Source organism: Salmo salar, chromosome ssa28, assembly GCF_905237065.1.
Source record: "Salmo salar chromosome ssa28, Ssal_v3.1, whole genome shotgun sequence".
NCBI classification, from domain to species: Eukaryota; Metazoa; Chordata; class Actinopteri; order Salmoniformes; family Salmonidae; genus Salmo; species Salmo salar.
In genome coordinates this window covers 11,422,894-11,443,889 of record NC_059469.1, presented here as the reverse complement: position 1 = coordinate 11,443,889, position 20,996 = coordinate 11,422,894, and the positions used below count along the sequence as shown (strand labels likewise).

The 20,996-nt window shown below is 42.9% G+C and overlaps 1 protein-coding gene across 1 annotated transcript in view; it reads left to right on the top strand.

The window, feature by feature from the left end:
- Positions 1 to 3,616: 3,616 nt before the first annotated feature.
- Positions 3,617 to 20,996, top strand: part of ogfod3 (2-oxoglutarate and iron dependent oxygenase domain containing 3) — a 37,083-nt gene continuing 19,703 nt past the window's right edge. Inside the window, 8 exon segments of the mRNA NM_001139776.1 lie at positions 3,617 to 3,777; positions 4,257 to 4,480; positions 5,773 to 5,848; positions 5,939 to 5,981; positions 8,407 to 8,471; positions 10,205 to 10,261; positions 15,780 to 15,933; positions 20,672 to 20,795. Of these exon segments, the coding sequence (NP_001133248.1) occupies positions 3,710 to 3,777; positions 4,257 to 4,480; positions 5,773 to 5,848; positions 5,939 to 5,981; positions 8,407 to 8,471; positions 10,205 to 10,261; positions 15,780 to 15,933; positions 20,672 to 20,795 (811 nt within the window). The 5' untranslated portion in view covers positions 3,617 to 3,709.

Below are 20,996 nucleotides of genomic sequence, written 5' to 3'. Positions count from 1 at the left end.
CCTCTCATATTCACCCGAGCCATCACCTGCTCACTCAGCTCCTGAAACGGATCCCACTTTGCCCTTCCAAACACCCACCTGCCTACTCCATTCACTGACACCTCCTACTCCCTCCGGCCTACTGTGCATACTATGGGGTAATGATCGCTCCCTACTGTCAACTCCTCTCATACCTCCCACTCACAGATTCCTGCCATCACACTAGATACCAGAGTGAGGTCCAAGGCAGACTCTTTCCCTGTGGCTACATCAATCCTGGTCCCTCGGCCATCATTCAGGCACACCAGATCTTTAATTTCTATTATATTTTCCATCACATGGCCATTTCCATCCATCTATCCGTTTCCCCCCCAGAACGTTTTGTGGGCATTAAAATCCCCACACCACATTACCCTACTTCTATCCTGGCCCTCCACAGCACTTCCAGGTCCAATATCTGACCTGGATTATAGTAGTTCACTACCACTAGCACCCCTCCTCTCAACCATACCTCCACCACCACATATTCCTGTTCAATACCTTTGCCTAGCATCCTGTAAGGAAGTCCTTGCTTTATGACATTCACTAGAACGCCTCCTCTCAAGATGTTGCTTACCTCTTTAATGCTGACACTCACAGGCACTCCTGTTATCACCCCTTTAATCCACGTCTTCCCTGCTTGATCAGTCCAGCTGCTCGACACCACCTTACACTTCCCTATTTGCTTCAATCTGGAGAGCTTTTTTCCTCTGCGCCATGTCCTTACAGACACGTTTGAGGAGTAACGGATTACATGTAATCCGTTACATTACTAGCAAAAATATTGTAATCAGTTTACAGATACTTTTGAAAAACTAGATTACTTTGAGGATTACTTTTAAATCGTAAATGACTTTTTAACGAGCAAAAAAATATTTTACATTCTTTTCTCAATGACAATCAAATTAGCATTGAAAATTTGTTAAGTTTGTTCCACCTGAGTGAGTCTGACCACAAGTCAGAGATCACTATGATTGACACAGCAAATGTGTTTGATCGATCGCGGGAAAAGAGCAGGAATAGGTTTCGTAGGCTACAGACCAAGCTATGTCTTCCAATGGTGCGACTGCTGTCAGGCAACGAATCTTTGTTTTTGAAACCAGTGGACAGCCTATGGAATAAAAGTGGTCCTTTTATTGCTCAATCTAATTCATGCTGATAAAAAAAAGCCATAGGCCTAATGGACACATGCTCAAACTCACACATTTTTGATAGACTTAAGAGGCAATCCGTAGTTGCTACATCCATTTTTGGACTTATAAATATATACACACAGTACCAGTCAAACTTTTGGACCCACCTACTCATTCTAGTTTTTATTTTTACATTGTATAATAATAGTGAAGACATCAAAACTATGAAATAACACATGGAATCATGTAGTAACCAAAAAAATAGTTAAAAGAATCATAATAGATTTTAGATTCTTCAAAGTAGCCACCCTTTGCCTTGATGACAGCTTTGCACACTCTTAGCATTCTCTCAACCAGCTTCACCTGGAATGCTTATCCAACAGTCTTGAAGGAGTTCCAACATTTGCTGAGCACATGTGGGCTGCTTTCCTTCACTCTGCGGTCCAACTCCTCCCAAACCATCTCAATTGGGTTGAGGTCGGGTGATTGTGGAGGCCAGGTCATCTGATGCAGCACTCCATCACTCTCCTTCTTGTTAAAATAGCCCTTACATAGCCTGGAGTTGTGTTGGAACATTGTCCTGTTGAAAAACAACTGATAGTTACACTAAGCGCAAACATCCATATATGGCCAGCTATGTAAACTTTAACATTGATTTATCCTGTAATAGATGTCGTTCAATTGGTGACATACATTTGTGTCTTCTTCTAATGCATCTTAAGGGGAAAGTCATCTAAAAGTAACTGAATGTAATCAGATTATATTACTGAGTTTGGGTAAAAGTTACATTACTGATTACAATTTGACAGGTAACTAACATTTGGAAAGTAACCTACCCAACCCTGCTTACAGAACACCAACAAGCTCCCATCTCTTAACACTTTAGCATTGACAACTGTTGATGATTAGTTATTTGAGAAGGAGACAAGTCAAGACGCTGGACCGGGTGATTCAGTTTATAGTAAGGCAGTTTATTATGAGACAAAGATATTTGGCAAAGCGTGCACGGACTCCTTCGTTTAGCTCATAGGGAACTAGCAGAAGAGAGCCCCGAAACATAGTATACATCCAATTTATACAATGAAATAACAGTGTGTTGACGTTGAGTCTAGTAGGTCCGCTCTCCTGACTGGTCGATGAGTGGAGGGACGGTCCACTCTCCAGGTGGTGTCGACTTCCCATTGGCCCTTGGCAGTGTCCTTTGTCCTCGGAGTCCAACACACCTAAGTGTGTGTGTGTGTATTTCTGGTAATTCGTGTCTGGGTGCTTGCGATATTCATGGAATGTTGTTCTTTACACCAGTGGTCAGTTCGTGTGGCTAGGGCTTAAGTCAGCCATCTGTCTCTGGGTGTGGTCGTGATTGGTATCAGTTGGTCGCTCAATATGTCTCTGGAATTTTGTTGTGTGCTGTTGTGAAACATGTTGTGCAAATGCCCTCCTTATATATCATTAGGTAAAACGTTAGATTATCTTTATTACACAACTCCCCCAGTCAACTATTTTATCACAGCCGTTAACCTTATCAGCCTCATCACACCAACTCTCCCTTCCTCCTTAAACTTCAGAATCACTTTATGATCTTCCTCAACCCATGCTCCCCTCGCGATTGATCTTTTCCTTCTTTGGCACTCTCTACCTCAACTATATTGCTCTACTCAAACTTATTTTTTTCAAAATCTCTGCCTCCATAGACTTCTCGCTCCCCTTCAAACCCCTACTCCTTTTCTCTTTCCTGCTCCATACTTCCTGCAATTTCTCTGCATCATCTCCTTCCATCTCCGACCCAGTCAGAACATAGCAGTGCCAAACCGTCGCCATCGTGCTGCAGGCTGCCATTAGCAACTTAATTATGCTTTTAACTTCGTCTGTGTGTTATTTTAAAAATAATCAGTTAAACGATATACATCTGGTGAAAAATATGCAAGTACTGGTACCATGACTGTGTTCGACTTTCTATAATGGGGGATCGTGTTCTTGAAAGAACGCTTTCAGTACCTTGGTCTGCTTCCGTGGTATCTGCCCTCTCATTGGCTAGAATGATCCCACCTGATCTTTTCTCCTCCCGCCTGCCTTCCATCTTTGAGGACATGTATTTGCATTGTTAGAGCGGTCACTCGACTATCTTGTGCATATAATAGATCGTATTTGGCCACACCCACGAAACGGGAGCAAACGTACCTCAAAAGTTGATGAAGAGTGTGCACCGTTTGGTGGAAACGTGTTGTTCAGTACATACCGTCGCGCAACATAGCAAACGATGAACGCACCCAGGCTACATCGCACGAGCGACTACACACCCATCAATGTAAACAGATTGAGGTGCTGATAGTCAGTTGATTGACTTTGACTTGGCCTGCAGAGCAATAGACTTTCGTGATGTGGTCCAATTAAAACGCAGGTTTCATTCTTCAGGAGCCAACCAGATGGACTGTTACGCATTGACCAGGAAGCAATGCCGAGTAGTGGTAATCTGAAATCCTCTACTATTTCTGCATGAAAAGAAGTAGCTAGCTATATATCTTTATGAATGTCCACTGAAAAGGGCTTTGCATTATACAATGACGATACAACGGCGAGGAAATCCTAAAGTCCCAGACGCCAACGGGATTGAGAAAAAGATCAAAAGGTAACGTCAACGACATGCATGGCCAGTGCTAGTCTGATTAAACAGCCTGTGTAATACACAATTAATTGGTATATATACACATCCTGAAACATTGGAGTGCAAAATTGTGTAAATGTTCCTTACACACCAGAATATTGAATACAATTACATTTAAACTTACTCTACCGGTTGTCTGTGCGGCTTGTTCTAAATTTGAGACAAAATATCCCCAGGAAAGTACTATATTGTTTACCCAACTTCCTAGAGAGCCAGTAGGTTTTGGTTCCGTTCGGCACCGAGGTATAATTCGTTTTGTTGGCTATTCGGTCTATTGGCTATTCGGTCGGCAGAACTATTTTTGTGTGTGTGTGTGTGTGTGTGTGTGTGTGTGTGTGTGTGTGTTAATAAGATGGGTGGAAGAGGGAAGTCTTTTTGTTTTTCTGTTCTCCTTTCACTGCAGGACAATCAAACCAAACTTCCTCTCTCCTGTCCTCTCCCAGGGGTAATGCTCTGAGGCAGGCGTCTGCATGGCGGGTGTCCCGTGGTTCTCTGCTCCTAGTGGTGGTGGCCATGGCTGTGGTGGGAACCCTCACCTGGCTCTACCTGGCCTCAGGGGACCCTTACACCACAGAGACCCTGGTCAGACAGGCTGAGGTGGTTGCTCAGACCAGGGTCTACACTGTGGATTGTTCTGAGGACTATGAGAACTACAAACGCTACCCAGGTGGGTTTAAAACAACACAGATTTGTATTAAAGCCACAATCTAAAAATGATGCGTGCCATATGAAGAGTTTAGTTGAATTAGATGCGTTAGTGCAAGTTAGAATAAAAGCCAGCACACTTCCTTTCTCTAGTTGGGGAATACGCTATGAAACTCCCGCCTACTTCCTGGATCATGTCCCATACTGTTTTTGAATGAGTTTTTAAGATTATATAATCAAATTCATGAAAACATGGTCATTTTAATATTATATTTGTATTCGTGGATTAGTTTATTTTTACCTGATGCCTTTCCTGAATGTTTTAGATTGCTTTTTTGTAATTGGTTTCCTTTATAAAAGGCTTTGGGTAGAAGTAAATGAAATTCTTGAATCCCATTAAAAACAGTATATGACATGATCCAGGAAGTAGGCAGGACTTTCATTGTGTATAGGCACAGATAGATGAGTAGAACATCTTTGGTATAGGGCTGGACTGCATTCAGTATGTTTTTATGTTCTGGAATGTTCAATTGAACGGAAACAATGCTGTACTGAACGAATGTGTTGTTCATGTAACCGATGTGAAATGGCTAGCTAGTTAGCGGTGGTGCGAGCTAATAGCGCTTCAATCGGTGACCTCACTCGCTATGAGACCTCGAAGTAGTTGTTCCCCTTGCTCTGCAAGGGCCGTCCGTGGCTTTTGTGGAGCGATGGGTAACGGTGCCTCGTGGGTGTCAGTTGTTGATGTGTGCAGAGGGTCCCTGGTTCGAGCCCAGGTAGGGGTGAGGAGAGGGACAGAAGCAAAACTGTTACATTGGTGCCGTGACCCGGATCACTGGTTGCTGTGGAAAAGGAGGTCAAAAGGGGGGTGAGTGTAACCGATGTGAAATGACTAGCTAGTTAGCGGTGGTGCGCGCTAATAGCGTTTCAATCGGTGACGTCACTCGCTCTGAGACCTCGAAGTAGTTGTTCCCCTTGCTCTGCAAGGGCCGTCTGTGGCTTTTGTGGAGCGATGGGTAACGATGCCTCGTAGGTGTCAGTTGTTGATGTGTGCAGAGGGTCCCTGGTTCGAGCCCAGGTAGGGGTGAGGAGAGGGACAGAAGCAAAACTGTTACATTCAGTACAAACCACTCTGCGATATAGCAAACGTTCAATCAAACTGAACACACCCCTGGTGTCCACTGTCCTAAACCTAACTGCTCTGCCATTCATGTGCATTGGCTGCGCTCCAGTGATGATTTGGACAAAGTTGAGCAGGCAGGCTGAAGTTTCTTCTGTGATGTTGCAGATGATGTGAGATACTCTTTTTCCCAGGATGCACTCCCCAAACATGTGGCCGAGCCGTCACAGACAACTCGGTGACCAGGGAGGAGGCCATGGCCCTCAGGCGGTGAGGGATTCTATACTATCTTTCATCTGTCTCTAGCTCCTACCCCCCTCTCTTTCCTTTTCTCTGTAACTTATTTCTCTACTCCTGCAGGTTGGCAGAGAGGGGTCTGGCCCTAGCTGGTTCAGATGGTGGGGTGAGTGTCTACTTTTAGTAATGCATATTTGAACTTAAACAGGACCTAAAGCTAGGATGAAGACTGTTGCTCAGATTTCAGTTGTAGCTTCCCTCTGTCTCCACTAGAGGTCAGGGTGGTACAACCATAGAGATCTTATTAAATTCTAATTCCTAATTCTATGGGTACAACATCCAAAGTTATGTTCAGACAGGCCGATACAGTTATTAGTGTGTAATGCTATCGTACATGGCTGTTTGGTTGACCCCTCACCATCCTATCTTCCCTCCACCTCCTGTAGATCTGGTCCACAGCCATAATAAATTATTGTTTATGGCCTGTTAAGATACTGTAGTGAGGGTAGTGGAAGAAACTGGGGACATCTGAAAAAATGAACATGATTTATTTACTGGCTAAGAGAGAGCGTATCCCTGGGTAGCTGACAGAACTATTTAATTTGTATCCCGCGACGTGGTTAGCCTCAGTTGCTGGGACCGCTACTATCTGTCCTGGGATACTGCCATACCCTAAAGGTTTAGCTTAACAAAACCTTTCGATATTGCCAAGCATTTCAATGACTTTCACCAGTAAACTCAGAAGTGAAATGACAACAGTGAAACATCATATTTTTGTATGTAAGATCTAATATGAAAGAAAAGGATCGCTGTTTTCAATTTGGTCAAGTTTGTGTGGGAGAGGTGGAAAAACTACTGTTATCCATCGATAATGATAGGCCAGCAGGTATAGACAACCTTGATGGGAAAGTATTGAGAATGGTAGCAGACTATTGCCACCCCTATTTGCTAAATCTTTAACCAAAGCCTAAAGGAATGTGTGTGTCCACAGGCGTGGAAGGAAGCTAAGATAATACCACTGCCTAAAAATATTAAAGCACCCTTTGCTGTCTCTAACAGCCACCCAATCAGTTTGTTGGGGGTAGAGAATTGTGTTTGACCAAATACAATGATATTTTCTAGAGAACAAGTTAACTACTGACTTTCAGCATGCATATAGTGAAGGGCACTCAACTTGTACTGCACTGACTCCGAAGACAGATGATTGGTTAAAATAAATGGATAATAAGATGATAGTTGGAGTTGTATTGTTAGATTTCAGTACAGCCTTTGATGTTGTTGATCATAAATTGTTATTGAAAAAACTCACTTGCTATGACTTTACATCATCTGCCATCACATGGTTGGAGAGTTATTTATCCAATAGAACCCAGAGAGTGTTATTCAGTGGAAGCTTCTTTAACATCCAATATGTACAGTGCGGTGTCCCTCAGGGCAGTTGCCTTGGGCCGTTACTGTTCTCTATTTTTACAAATGATTTGCCACTAGTCTTACACAAAATTAGAACAACTACGTATGCAGATAATTCCACACTCTACATATTAGCACCCAAAGTCGGTGAGCTCACTGAATTATAAATAGGGATTTACAGTTCAATCAGAATGGGTGATTAATAATAAACTGATCTTAAACACATCTACAACTAAAATCATTGTATTTGGTTCAAAACTTTCTCTAAGACCTAAACCTCAACTGGAGTTGTGTATAAAGGGTGTGACTGTTGAGGAAGATAAACTCCTAGGTATAACAATGGCTGGTCAATTATCATGGGCAAGTCATATTGACAAAGCTGTTGTGGTGATGGTGAGGAGTACGGCTGTTATAAAAACATGTGGACTAGTTGTTCAGGATCTGGTCTTGTCCCATCTTGATTACTGTCCAGTAACATGGTCAAGTGCAGCAAAGAAATACCTAACAAAGCTGCGGCTGGCTCAAAACAGAGCAGCACGCCTTGCCCTTAACTGCACATACAGAACTAACATCAACAACATGCATGCCAGTCTTTCCTGGTTGAGGGTTGATGAGAAATGAACTGCCTCTCTTCTAGTTTTTATGAGAAGTATTACTGTAATGAAAGTTCCAGATTGTTATTTGATTATGCTGACATTCAGCTCAGACACCCAGACATACCCCTCATGACATGCCACCAGGGGTCTCTTCACACTCCCCAAGTCCAAAACTAATTTACTGCAACGCATACAGAGCCATGATCCCATGGAAGCAAACCTCAAAATTACTTAAAAAAAAAAGAATATTTTAATTTTGTGTGACTGTCCTTGTCTATCCAGTGTGTTGTTACTTGTCATGTTTTTATTTTTTTATATTTATTTATTTAAGTGTGGACGCGAGTGTGTGAACTGATGCGGTATGTGTCTCTCCAGTGTGTGTGGTGGAGACTGTTACTCTCGTATGCTGGCGGAGTAAGAGAACTGGGGGAGGTGCGCTGGCTGGTTGGGGTCCTCAGGAACAATAGCTGCTGCTTCGGCAAAAGCTAATGGAGATCCAATAAATAACAAGTAAAGGGCAGAGAAGTAGACAGAAATAAGTTCTAATTTGCTTGTTTTCTTATTCTCATTTTTTGGCCTCTCCAGGCTTCCATCCTGGACCTGCACTCTGGGGCTCTGTCGATGGGGAAGCAGTTTGTCAACATCTACAGGTGAGGAGGAGTGAACAGTTCTCTCGCTATCTCGCTCTCTCTCTGATCCAGTGTTTTTTCCCTTTTTATATTCATAATAATGATCCTAATTAAATAGCACTTTTCATTACGAACAAGAATTTCAAAGTCTCTTTGAAAACAAAAACAAATGTACAGATCTGGCAGTTCGTGGCTGATCGTCTTCCACAGCTTCAGATGTCTGGAGGCAGTTTGGAAAGGCAGTCAGCAGCTTGAGCAGAGGGAGTATCGATGATACAGACAGGCAGGGAGAAATGTCAGTTCGATAGTAGGCAAGCCCAGAGCTCTTCATCAGGCATGCCGTCTCCTCCGTAGGCACACTATCAAAGTGCAGCACCCACCTGGCTGATACTTCGGCGGCTGTTAAAGTGCCAGAAAAGACCACCACACCTCGACAGTAGTCTGGAACAGTCCCGTATGAGGCGAGCCTCTGCCTTTCCTTCAAACCGCAGTCCGTGTCTTTCCAGAAATATTTACAGAGCTCTCTGCCTAGGCGACCTCATGGCGCCATGGCAACCACAGAACTCCTGGGTATACCGGTATGGATCCACATACTTGTATATATGCGGTAAAGAGGTCAATGGAATAGAAGAAGGACGCCGGATTGGCGTTCATTCAACACCTCTAATTTAACAAATTGGATATTTGTAAAATCCGTAGTGATTGATGTATTATAACAGGCCCCACGATGTGGTCACTTAAGTCCGATTTGGATATACAGTATTTGGCTGTTTTCGCTCCATAACATTTAGAAGTGGTTACTTTTTTTAGAAGAAGTGACTGATAAATGCTAACTCCCGTTTCGTATAAGCTGGTAGCATAGCTAGAGTACAGAAATCGTTGGGGTTGTCAAAGTCGTTTTTTAACTGCAATGCAGCTGATTGGTGACGATGACATGAACATGTGTTGGGGTTGACATCCATACAAGCCTTATACATTGTTTTACCTCAGCATAGTGTGAAATACACATAAACAGTAGCCCAAATGTATAGGCACAGTTTTGCTGGGGGGCAATGAGGAGATTCGGTATCATTCCCCCATGGCGTCTTTCTCCCACGTGTTTCCATGGCATTTACATTTTTGGGTCGAGTTCCATTGAGCTCTTTACCAGATCTATGTACCGTCTATAAAGGTATTTTGATACAATGCTAAATAAATGTGAAGTTCTACAAATTTCATTACTTCACTGTCAGTTTTGTCCTAGTTTGGTTGAGTGTAAAACCATCAGGACAGAGAAAGCCCATTCCACTACTCATAAAACATATTAAGAACTTTTGAATATTCTGAAACTTAAAATACTGTCAAATACCCCCATACCCTCAAAAATGTGAAAAATATTGTGATAGGATATTTTGGCCTTATCGCCCAGCCCTACTCTGACTCTAAAACCCTATCTCATTTTCCCTCCCCAGCTATAAAACCTTGGTGCAGCTGGCTGCTACACTCATCGAAATAGAATCTAGATTAGATTTCTAGGGCTACACTACTAACTAACTGAACCATTAATCTCACTCACTCGCTCCATCAGTCTTCCGAATCTGTGGCATCTCCTGCAATCCACCTGCTTCTTTATCCTGCCCTCTTTGGAAAGTTGCTCTGTCATGGCCTCTTGGGTAATTGTGCAGTGCACTGTGCTTTCTGTGTGTTGCTGGATGGTAATGTATGCTAATGGCCCGGTTCTGTTCTGCTCTCTATGCCTGCGTGGCTGGTGACAGGTACTTTGGGGAGCAGATAACAGATGTATTCTCTGAAGAGGACTTCCGACTCTACAGGTTGGTGTGTGCGTGTTTTTAGGGCTGCATAATTCATCGATTTCAGATCGAAATTGACATGTGCAATATACATATTCTCCTTTCATTAACATTCCATTAATACAACAAAAACTACACTCTGGTACCTCTTCCAATGAGATGCGCTAGACTCCGTTCAGTCATTCTCTACATGCACAGAGGAAGCTGACCAATCACACTCTGCATGGCATGCACATACTGGCCAATCACAACCGTTCCTGCTGAGAGCGTGCAGTTCTATATTGTAGAGCTCCGCCCCCTATTGGTTTACCGTGCTGCCGAGGCAGCATCGCCTGAGAAAATGTAATTATGCACGCACCTTCAGACTATGAGAGTACATGTGGCCCTATACACTGAGTATAGCAAACATTAGGAACACCTTCCTAATATTGAGTTGCATTCCCAATGGATTCTGCAAGGTGTCGAATGCGTTCCACAGGGATGCTGGCCCGTGTTGACTCCAATTCTTCCCACAGTTGTCAAGCTGGCTGGATGTCCTTTGGGTGGCGGACCATTCTTGATACACACAGGAAATTGTTGAGTGTGAACAGCCCAGCAGCGTTGCAGTTCTTGACACAAACCAGTGAGCCTGGCACCTACTACCATACCCCATTCAAAGGCACTTAAATATTTTAGACGAAACCTTCATAGGATATCAAGTCACCCTACGTTGTCATGAGTACGCTGGGATTTCGGTCCCTCAGTATTCCGTGTCAGTGAGCTCGGGACAGACAGCTGTTTTTTTTTTTATGACCTTTCCACAGGATATATGGGATCATCAGATCATGATATTTTGTTATTTCACACAGAGGCTTGGTGATTATCGAGGCCGGGAGTGTTGGAAAGATTTTTCAAATACTGAGGAACTATCATTTGCAATGGATGTTAAAAAAACAGACTTCGCTTACAATGTTTGAGTGGAAGAACTAATGACTGAGAAGCTCAGCTTATTAGTTGTGGACTTGGTGAGTTAAGACAATCAGATATTGCCAAATGGGCCCTTTCCTACATTTGCATGCAGCAGGCCAGGTAGGTCTACTTCTATGCATGCTCAGGTGCACCCTCAACATTTTCAAGACAGAGAACCAGACACATGCTCACGGAGCACTCCAAACAAAAGACAATGAAAAGATTGACGAAACTCGTAACGGTTATGAAATAAACCAAAACTTGTTTCTCACAATTTTAGCAAGTTGGGAACTCTGCAAACAACTTTTCCACTCCGAGAATGGTAAATGACTGTAATTAATACATGTATTCACAGAAATTATGTAACCAAATGACGAGGGATTAACGGTACATTTACTAGGCCTACTGGTGATCTATTTCATGTGGAATTTATACAAAATAAACCATCAAAGGGCAAACAATTCACACCATTCATAACAATGAATGGGCAAGAATTGACGGGAGACAGCTGAGCGCATTCTGAAGAGCTGAGGTATATGTTTTATGGAGAGAGACACTTCATATCTTTGCCACACACCCTTTGTCTTGTTACAAGTTTAAATTCAACTCAAGACACATTATCTTCACACTTATTTTAGATGTTTTGTCTGACAGCCACAACTCAATCAGCTCAACATATTGAGCTGATTGAGTTGGGCAGGCTGCCCAAATTGCTGGATTCCCAAATAGGCATAGGCCTACACACTTGTGATTTCAAACGATCCACAGAAGAAAAAAATGAAATAAGCTAATGATCCTCTCTGGTTAAGTCATGCTCTCTGGTGAAGTATTTTATTTACACAGGATTAATTTATACATTTTTGGCAAAACATCAACTTAATTCAAGGGAAGCCTGCATCCTAACAGTGCACTGTGCAACCGCAAACTTTCCTTTCCAATTCGCAAGAGGCTGAAACCAGAGAGCTGTATATAATGATGAGATGCTCATGTCTCCGCCCTAACAATGGGAATCGTTGTGACCAAGGTGGGAAGGTAGGCGACAGGCTTAGGTCTGCATATTATGCCCATAGATACGCATTGGGCTTATTCTGGACAGATTTCGGCGAGAGTGAGCCCACTTGCTTCGGAGAAACTCTCTCACTGGAGAAAGAATCCAAGTGAGCGAAACAGCGTCCCTCTGCCTTACTATATATAGCCCATGTATCTGATGAGGTCTGGCCAGAAATAGTATGACATGTCATACTCTTTTGGTCCAGACAGGATCAGAGACATGGTCTACACATACTGAGACACAGGGGTGCTGTTTCGCTCGCTCGGATCAATATTTCAATATTTAATTTGGATGGTCCTTGCGATGGCGACTGTCACTCCCTCTCTAACATTTTGACCAAACCGGCTCCGTGCATGCACCATCGTGTTCATGTTGATTTTGTCTATCCCCCCCAGACGCATTCATGACACGCATGTTAAAATACCAAAACCAACTGTGAACCAACTACACTGCTCAAAAAAATTAAGGGAACACTAAAATAACACATCCTAGATCTGAATGAATGAAATAATATTATTAAATACTTTTTTCTTTACATAGTTGAATGTGCTGACAACACAATCACACAAAAATAATCAATGGAAATCCAATTTATCAACCCATGGAGGTCTGGATTTGGAGTCGCACTCAAAATTAAAGTGGAAAACCACACTACAGGCTGATCCAACTTTGATGTAATGTCCTTAAAACAAGTCAAAATGAGGCTCAGTAGTGTGTGTGGCCTCCACGTGCCTGTATGACCTCCCTACAACGCCTGGGCATGCTCCTGATGAGGTGGCGGATGGAAACTAAACATTGGTTTGTTGTTTTACCTGAAATGCATATGGTCCTTTTTTTTGTTTGGTTATTTGTAGAATTTTTACCCATGTTGAGTCATACAAAATGGTATGTTCTCAACTCTGACAATTAATCCACGGATAAAAATGGAAATCTAGTTTGTTTTTCTCTTTGTTCATTCTTCTTCTTCTGTGGATGTTATATGGTAGTTGGCAACCAACTTTAAGGTGCATTACCACCACCATATGGGCTGGAGTGTGGCCCCCGTTCATCTTTCAATCACCCACGTGCACATATGCTCATGAAAACAGTGAGATGGGAGAGGTGGGACCTGCAGAGCATCAAGTGTCTAAAATATAATTGCTATTTTTATTTTGCAACATTTTTATCACGCATGCAAAACAGGGAGTGTGGTCAGCATGTAAGAGCAGTTTTGTTTTTACTCTTTGAGGAGCCTGCAATCCAACTCGGGATTACCCTCCCCCTCTTCCTCCTGTGACGGAAGCAGCTGAGTGGGTAGGCGGACCCTACAAGTGTCTGAAGAAGGCAGATGAACCAATGGCTCCATCCATGCCAGCTCTCAAGTACATGGAGGGTGCCTGGGAAAGCCTGCTGATGGCGCCAGTGTAATTGTTCCTGCCATTGACAAGAGTGTCCGCTCTCCAAGAGACACTCTCAATGGAGATTCCTAAACTCAATGACACCATGTTCATCTTGTTCCGGGCTCCTGACCCTATAATAAAAAACCCACGCTACCGAGTCCAAAGGACCGATTCACAGCACAGCAAGCTGAAAAGTATTTCACTCTCAACACTCAGGCAGCAGCTGCTGCCAGCAATGTGGCACTCCTTGCAGCGTCGCTGTCCAAGTTATTGACGGGGAAGGATGCTCTCACGGGGAAGGTGGATAAAGTGGCTTGGATTTCTGGCGTTATCCTTCATTTGACTCAGGTCTCCGCAATATGTGCTGGGCGGCACCTGTGGCTCACCGGCACCTGTGGCTCTCTCTCACTGCCATGAAGGAGCTAGAGTGGAACGAGTTTCTCAACGCACCTATCTCCAAGAAGGCTCTTTTCGGAGCTGCTGTGCTGGAGGAGATGGAGCGCTTTGGGAAATCGGTGGATGTGTGGAAGCAGCTGGCCAAACATCTGCCCTTGGTGACGTCAGCCTTACAGCATCGACGGCCATCTTGTCATCCTCATCTCAGAGACCAGGGTCTATAGTCCGATACCGAGCCCGGCGCCAGGCAGCAGCTCCAACCAACACTCCTGCTGTCCCAGCTACCCCTGCGCCGCCAGCTGACCCAGATGCGACGCCGCGTTTGACACAATGCGGGGGAGCAGATGGGGGAACAGACTCTGACCAGTTTTACCTCCATTCCTCACGCTCCTGTTGGAGGAGACCCTATTTCACAAAGGAGACCATTTTCCATGACAAACAGATCTCTCAGGTTGCTCTCTGTCCAGAGGTGTATCGGCCCTTTTCAGGCGCGTAATGTCAGACTCGCATATCTCTGGCTCACGTGTCCAGTGCTCATCAGAGAAGATGGTGTGTGTGACAGAAAGGGCTCCGACCCACTACCAGCCCCCTTTGGAGCAGGCAGCAGTGATGAGCTTTGGCCCACGTACAGGGCCACAGACTGAGCCTGCCTCTGTTATTAGGAGACGCCGGTACTACCATTATGCACATAACTATCATAACGGCGCCACCGGATTCTCTGGTCTGATGAAACTAGGGTCGTCACTAGTTACCACAAACACAAAGTCATAAACCCCACATATTTCTAAAATGTATCTTCTTAAAATGTGATTTTTAAACTTAACCCTAAGCTTAACTCCTAACATTATGCCTGACCCCGACTTTAAATGAAGACCAAAAAGCAAATGTTTGTTTTCATGAAATTTTACGATATAGCCAATTTGTGACTGTGGGAACTAGTGCAAACCCTGAATGAGGAGCAGCAAGTGTGCATAACGATAACGGTGCAAACGTGGTAAAGGCCATCGCGTTGATTGACTGGACCAGACTCCAATGTTTTGGAAACAGTCTGCACCTTGCAATCGGTAGGCTCGATGTCATTTTTTTTAAGGCACTTTGACTTTAATTTCAATTATAATAAGGGTTGAACCTACCTATACATAATTGCACAATCATAAGCTTCCTATTCCATTTGCAGTCCATGGCTCCCTGAATACATAATTAACTTACTGTTTAACAACACATAATGGTAACATAGGAAATAGGCTCTAATAATGCTAATAATGTTGTTAATTAATTACTGTTGCGTTTATAGCACACTATATTTTGAAGATCTTGTTAAAAATGAATGTTTGTTAATATGTAGCTGTAATAATCCTATCAATTATCTATATATATATATATATAACAATGTTGAACAAGATTTTCATTAGGTTTTGTATTCAGTTAGCACAGTACGTATTAATTCATACAATCTCATGTTAGAAGTGATGTTTTCTACCCTGACATATGTTTTAACCATGTCTGATGGAATTACCAAGTTTTCACCCAAGTGTTTGATAATCGCAATTCATAATCGCAATTGCAATATCTGGCCCAAAAAAATAGCTATTTGATATTTTGTATTAATCGTGTGTGTGTGTTCATCTGTGTGAATTATATTTACAGGCCCAAGTTACTGTTAAGCACAATTGTAAGATGCCCTGTATGAATCAATTTTCATTCATTAATAATGGACTGATTGATTAATTGTTTTATTGGTTGATTGATTACTTCCACCCTACAGGGAGGTGCGTGGTCGTATTCAGGCAGTGATAGCGGAGACATTTGACCTGGACCCGTCTCTTCTGTACCTCACCAAGCCCACCTTCTTCTCACGCATCAACAGCACACTGGCCAAGACACAGCATGATGAGTACTGGCACCCTCACATAGACAAGGTAAGATTATTTTATATAAGATAAGGTGCCATAATATAATTAAGCAATAAGGCCCCTAAGGGTGTTGTACGACACAACGCGGAGTGCCTGGATACAGCTCTTACCTGTGGTATATTGGCAATATACCACAAACCCCCCCCCCCCAAGCTGTCTTCTTGCTATTATAAACTGGTTACCAACGTAATTCGAGAAATATAAATATACATGTTTTGTCATGCGTGTAGTATACGGTCAGATATACCACGGCTTTCGGCCAATCAGCATTAAGGGCTCGAACCACCCAGTTTCTAATGTTACATAAAGAAAGGTGTCATATGTTTTATACCATGGTGTTGTTGAATACTGCTTTCTGATTGGCTTGAAGGGCATTCTAGAGCGTGCATTATTTCCCTATAACGCATGGTATATTTGCACGGTAGAATTCAATGGCTATAGTTAATTTTTACATGTTGTGTTTTCAGCTGCTTTTGAAAGCAACAGTCAAATTGAAAACAGTATTGGTATTGTTGAATTCGATTTTCATAATAGCAAGCTAGGACTGATGGTTTAGTTAGCTAAACTAGCAAGTCTGTTTGTTTGGTTACCACGGCAACTACTGTATTTATCTAGTAAACTTCCTAGCTACTTCAGTGGATGTTGAACACATTTCTACCAGCAAATGAACACATTTCCAGTGGCAAATCTGTTTAAATTATAGCCATAGCATAAAAGGGATAATAAATTCTGGGCTCTATTCGTTCTCTGGAAAATAATGCAACGAGGTGGAAGGTCAGTTCCACTGCACTAGCGCGTCGCGGAACATACCTTCCACCTCGTTAACTTTTTTCTATAGAACGCATAGCCTCTCGTTGATTATCTCTTACATGTATACACACAAACAAACACAAACGTTTAAACTTTGCCTCTTTCTGCATTATCCTGTGATACATTTTACAGGGGCACCTAGATTACCTTTAAATTAAATGTTATGTCACATGCACCGAATACAACAGGTGTAGTAGACCTTACAGTGAAATGCTTACTTACAAGCCCTAACCAACAATGCAATTAAAAAATAATTAAAGCGCAGCAGTAAAATAACAATAGCGAGACTATATACAGGGCGTACAGGTACAGAATCAATGTGCAGGGTCACCGGTTAGGAGGGGAATGGGGCAATGCAAATAGTCTGGGTAGTCATTTGATTAGATAATCAGGAGTCTTATGGCTTGGGGGTAGGAGCTGTTTAGAAGCCTCTTGGACCTAGACCTGATGCTCCGGTACCGCTTCACATGCGGTAGCAGAGAGATCAGTCTCTAACTAGGGTGGCTGGAGTCTTTGACAATTTTTAGGGCCTTTCCTCTGACACCGCCTGGTATAGAGGTCCTGGATGGAAGGAAGCTTGGCCCAGTGATGTACTGGGCCGTACGCACTACCCTCTGTAGTGCCTTGTGGTCGGAAACCAAGCAGTTGCAATACCAGGCAGTGATGCAACCAGTCAGGATGCTGTCGATGGTGCAGCTGTAGAACCATTTGAGAATATGAGGACCCATACCAAATCTTTCCATTCTCCTGAGGGGAAATAGGTTCTGTTGTGCCCTCTTCACGACTGTCTTGGTGTGCTTGGACCATGTTAGTTTGTTGGTGATGTGAACGCCAAGGAACTTGAAGCTCTCAACCTGCTCCACTGCAGCCCCGTCAATGAGAATGGGGGCGTGCTCGGTTCCTTTTCCTGTAGTCCATAATCATCTCCTTTGTCTTGATCACGTTGAGTGAGAGGTTGTTGTCCTGGCACCACACGGCCAGGTCTCCGAACTCCTCCCTATAGGCTGTCTCGTTGTTTTCGGTGATCAGGCCGGGGGGCGGCCCGTCAGGAAGTCCAGGATCCAGTTAGCTTAGTGATGAGATTTGAGGGCACTATGGTGTTGAACGCTGAGCTGTAGTCAAAGAATAGCATTCTCACATAGGTGTTCCTTTTGTCCAGGTGTGAAAGGTCAGTGTGGAATACAATAAAGATTGCATCTTTTGTGGATCTGTTAGGGCGGTATGCAAATTGGAGTGGGGCTAGGGTTTCTGGGATAATGGTGTTGACGTGAGCCATGACCAGCCTTTCAAAGCATTTCATGGCGACGGGTCGGTAGTCATTTAGGCAGGTGACCTTAGTCTTCTTGGGCACAGGGACTATGGTAGTCTGCATGAAACATGTTGGTATTAGACTCAGACAGGGAGAGGTTGAAAATGTCAGTGAAGACACTTGCCAGTTGGTCAGCACATGCTCGGAGTACACGTCCTGGTAATCCGTCTGGCCCTGCGGCCTTGTGAATGTTTACCTGTTTTTTAAAGGTCTTACTCGCATCACTTTAGTTGTGTAGTCAAGAAGTGTTGGAGCCTCCTAGCTTACCAAAATGCAATGAATGTCCCCTTCTCCTGTTTCACAGTACAGCAGACCCGCTGACTGTAGTCAGACTCGTGTAAGGCATACACTTCCTCCCATCTGTGTTTAAATATCCCCTTTAATGTTTATGAAACAGATTTCATATTCAAGTATGAAACTTTTGTACAGTAGTTCTATATCAATGACTTCATAAAAAGTACAGTATGGAACAGGAAAACCTATTGAATGTGTTTTGGGGCGAGTAAAAGTTTTTGTTTCAGTTTTTCATTTTTTCTCCAAAAAGTGATTTGAAATATAGTCTTGAGGGTAAGTTCATGGTTAATTGAAAGTTGCGTGTTTTCTGTGAGATTGAATGCAGCTTTGATCGCACATGAATATATCTCATTATTGTTTAGCCAGCAGGGCAATAGAATGAAGTGATTATTTCATACCAGACTATGATTCCTCCCATTCCATCTTCCTGTGATGTCTCGACTGTGGACCTCGGCAAAGCAAACTTTTTGAAATTCATTGGGTTATTCAATTGATAGGACTGTAAGAGTTGTTTGTACACATTGAACACTACAGATAAAGGTCCCAAAGGATATGTCGGAATGTTTATATTTTCTGTTCGCTAAGGTGTGTGTGTGTGTTCTCGTATCTTTGATCATTGTTCATTTGCTGATGCTCCATCGTGTGCGTGTGTGTGTGTGTTCGCCTTCTGCCTGTGTACGTGCGCTTATTAGATATTCTGGGTATCTCTGATCATTATTCATTTTACGGTGCCCCAAAAACTTCTCATCATATCTCCTCTGAGTCTTCCGCAATATTAATTAATGTCTCCTTATCCTCTCTTTCGGCTCCTCGACAGCTGGGAAAATGTAATCCAAAACACGTGGTTGCATGCGTGCGTGTATTAGATATTCTGGGTATCTCTGATCATTATTCATTTTACATTTCCCCAAACATTTATCGTCATATCTCCTCTGTCTTCCACAATATTAATGAATGTCACCTTATCCTCTCTCTCTCGGCTCCTCGACAGCTGGGATAATGTAATACAAAAACACCAGCTCTCTCCCCCATCTGTCCTCTCCACCCTGCCCCTTCCTCCTCCACCAGGTTTAATTGGCCCAACCAGGTCCTCATTTAAATGTAAATGGTTTTAAGTGTCTTTGGGGCTGGTTTCCATCCCATCAATCTTACTGCTGAGATGGTTTCATACACACTTGGCCTCTCTGCTGCAACATGTCTGTTCTCTGTATCGCCCAGGACGAATCGGCATAATGTCTGGCATGAAGACGTGGGAAACTAATGCAGTTTCCCCTAGGATTTTTTGGTAACTTTATATTTGGGTAGTCCATCTGTAGATGCTCTACAGACTACCAGTAACATTTCTGCTAGCCCTGTCCCTTATCCTAACCTTAGACTTAACCCTAACCCTTAGCCTAACCCATATTCTAAACCTAACCTTAACTGTAACCTTAGCAAGCAGTTGCTTATCAAGAGATAGTTTGTTGATAGTATGAACATCTACAGATGGACTATCCAAATAAAGGTTTATATTTTTTATATATTGTTTTGCAGCGCTAGTGTGCCACTGTTAAATACGTATAAGGGAAAAACTGCTATGTAAAACAGTGCAAAATAACCTTGCCATGGCCATGCTCATCCAGTGAACACTGAAACACCATTATGGGAGTATGTTCCCAAATTGAAGAAGAACATTTTAGTTATGTCCCTGATGTCATTTGGTTTGATTAGATGGGTTTTTAGATGTTTTATTTGTGTTTCGGGTTGGCAGTTAGCCTAGTGGTTAGAGCGTTGGGACGGTAACCAAAAGGTTGCTGGATCGAATCCCCGAGCTGACAAGGTAAAAAATCAGTCATTCTGCCCCTGAACAAGTCAGTTAACCCACTGTTCCCTGGTAGGCTGTCATTGTAAATAAGAATTTGATCTTAACTGACTTACCTAGTTTAAATAAAGGATATATATATGTGTGTGTGTGTGTGTGTGTGTGTGTGAGATTTTTTTTTATTCATCAAACCCCCTGGCTAAACAAGCACTATTGTAGACATGACAACAGTTGTTTGCGACAGTTAATCTTTCATATAGCCTAATCAAACATCAGCCCAATTAGATGTACAGATTTTTTTAGAAGCTCCTTAAATCTCTCTTGCTGGCATTATTCCTTTTCGGGACATGTTGCTTGATGAAAATACTTGAATAAGGCAAAACTTCCCAAATTGTCGTCTGGTGCTGGGAAAATGAAGGCATATAGGTATGAACAAAAAAAGAATCCCACTCGGTATTACTGCCAACAAGTGAGCGTATTGTTTGTCTGCAGAGGTTTAAGAACCTGTTGTGTGTTTACCAACGTAACAGGTAACCTACGGCTCCTTTGACTACACCTCTCTGCTCTACCTGTCTGACTACGGAACGGACTTCACCGGAGGGAGGTTCATCTTCATGGACTCCAATGGCAACCGCACTGTGGAACCGCGAGCAGGTAAATCTCCATACAATGTAAAACAGCTCAAAATCTATTGGAAAACTCTTTGTAAATGCTATTCATTTTTACTATCCCTTTATTCTTCTTCTTCTTATTATAACATTATTACTTTCACTTTTGGCTGTACATTGTAATCAGCGTTTAACAGTGTTAGCAGTGCTTCGTAAGTGTCCACTCTCTTTATGGTTAAAGTAGTGT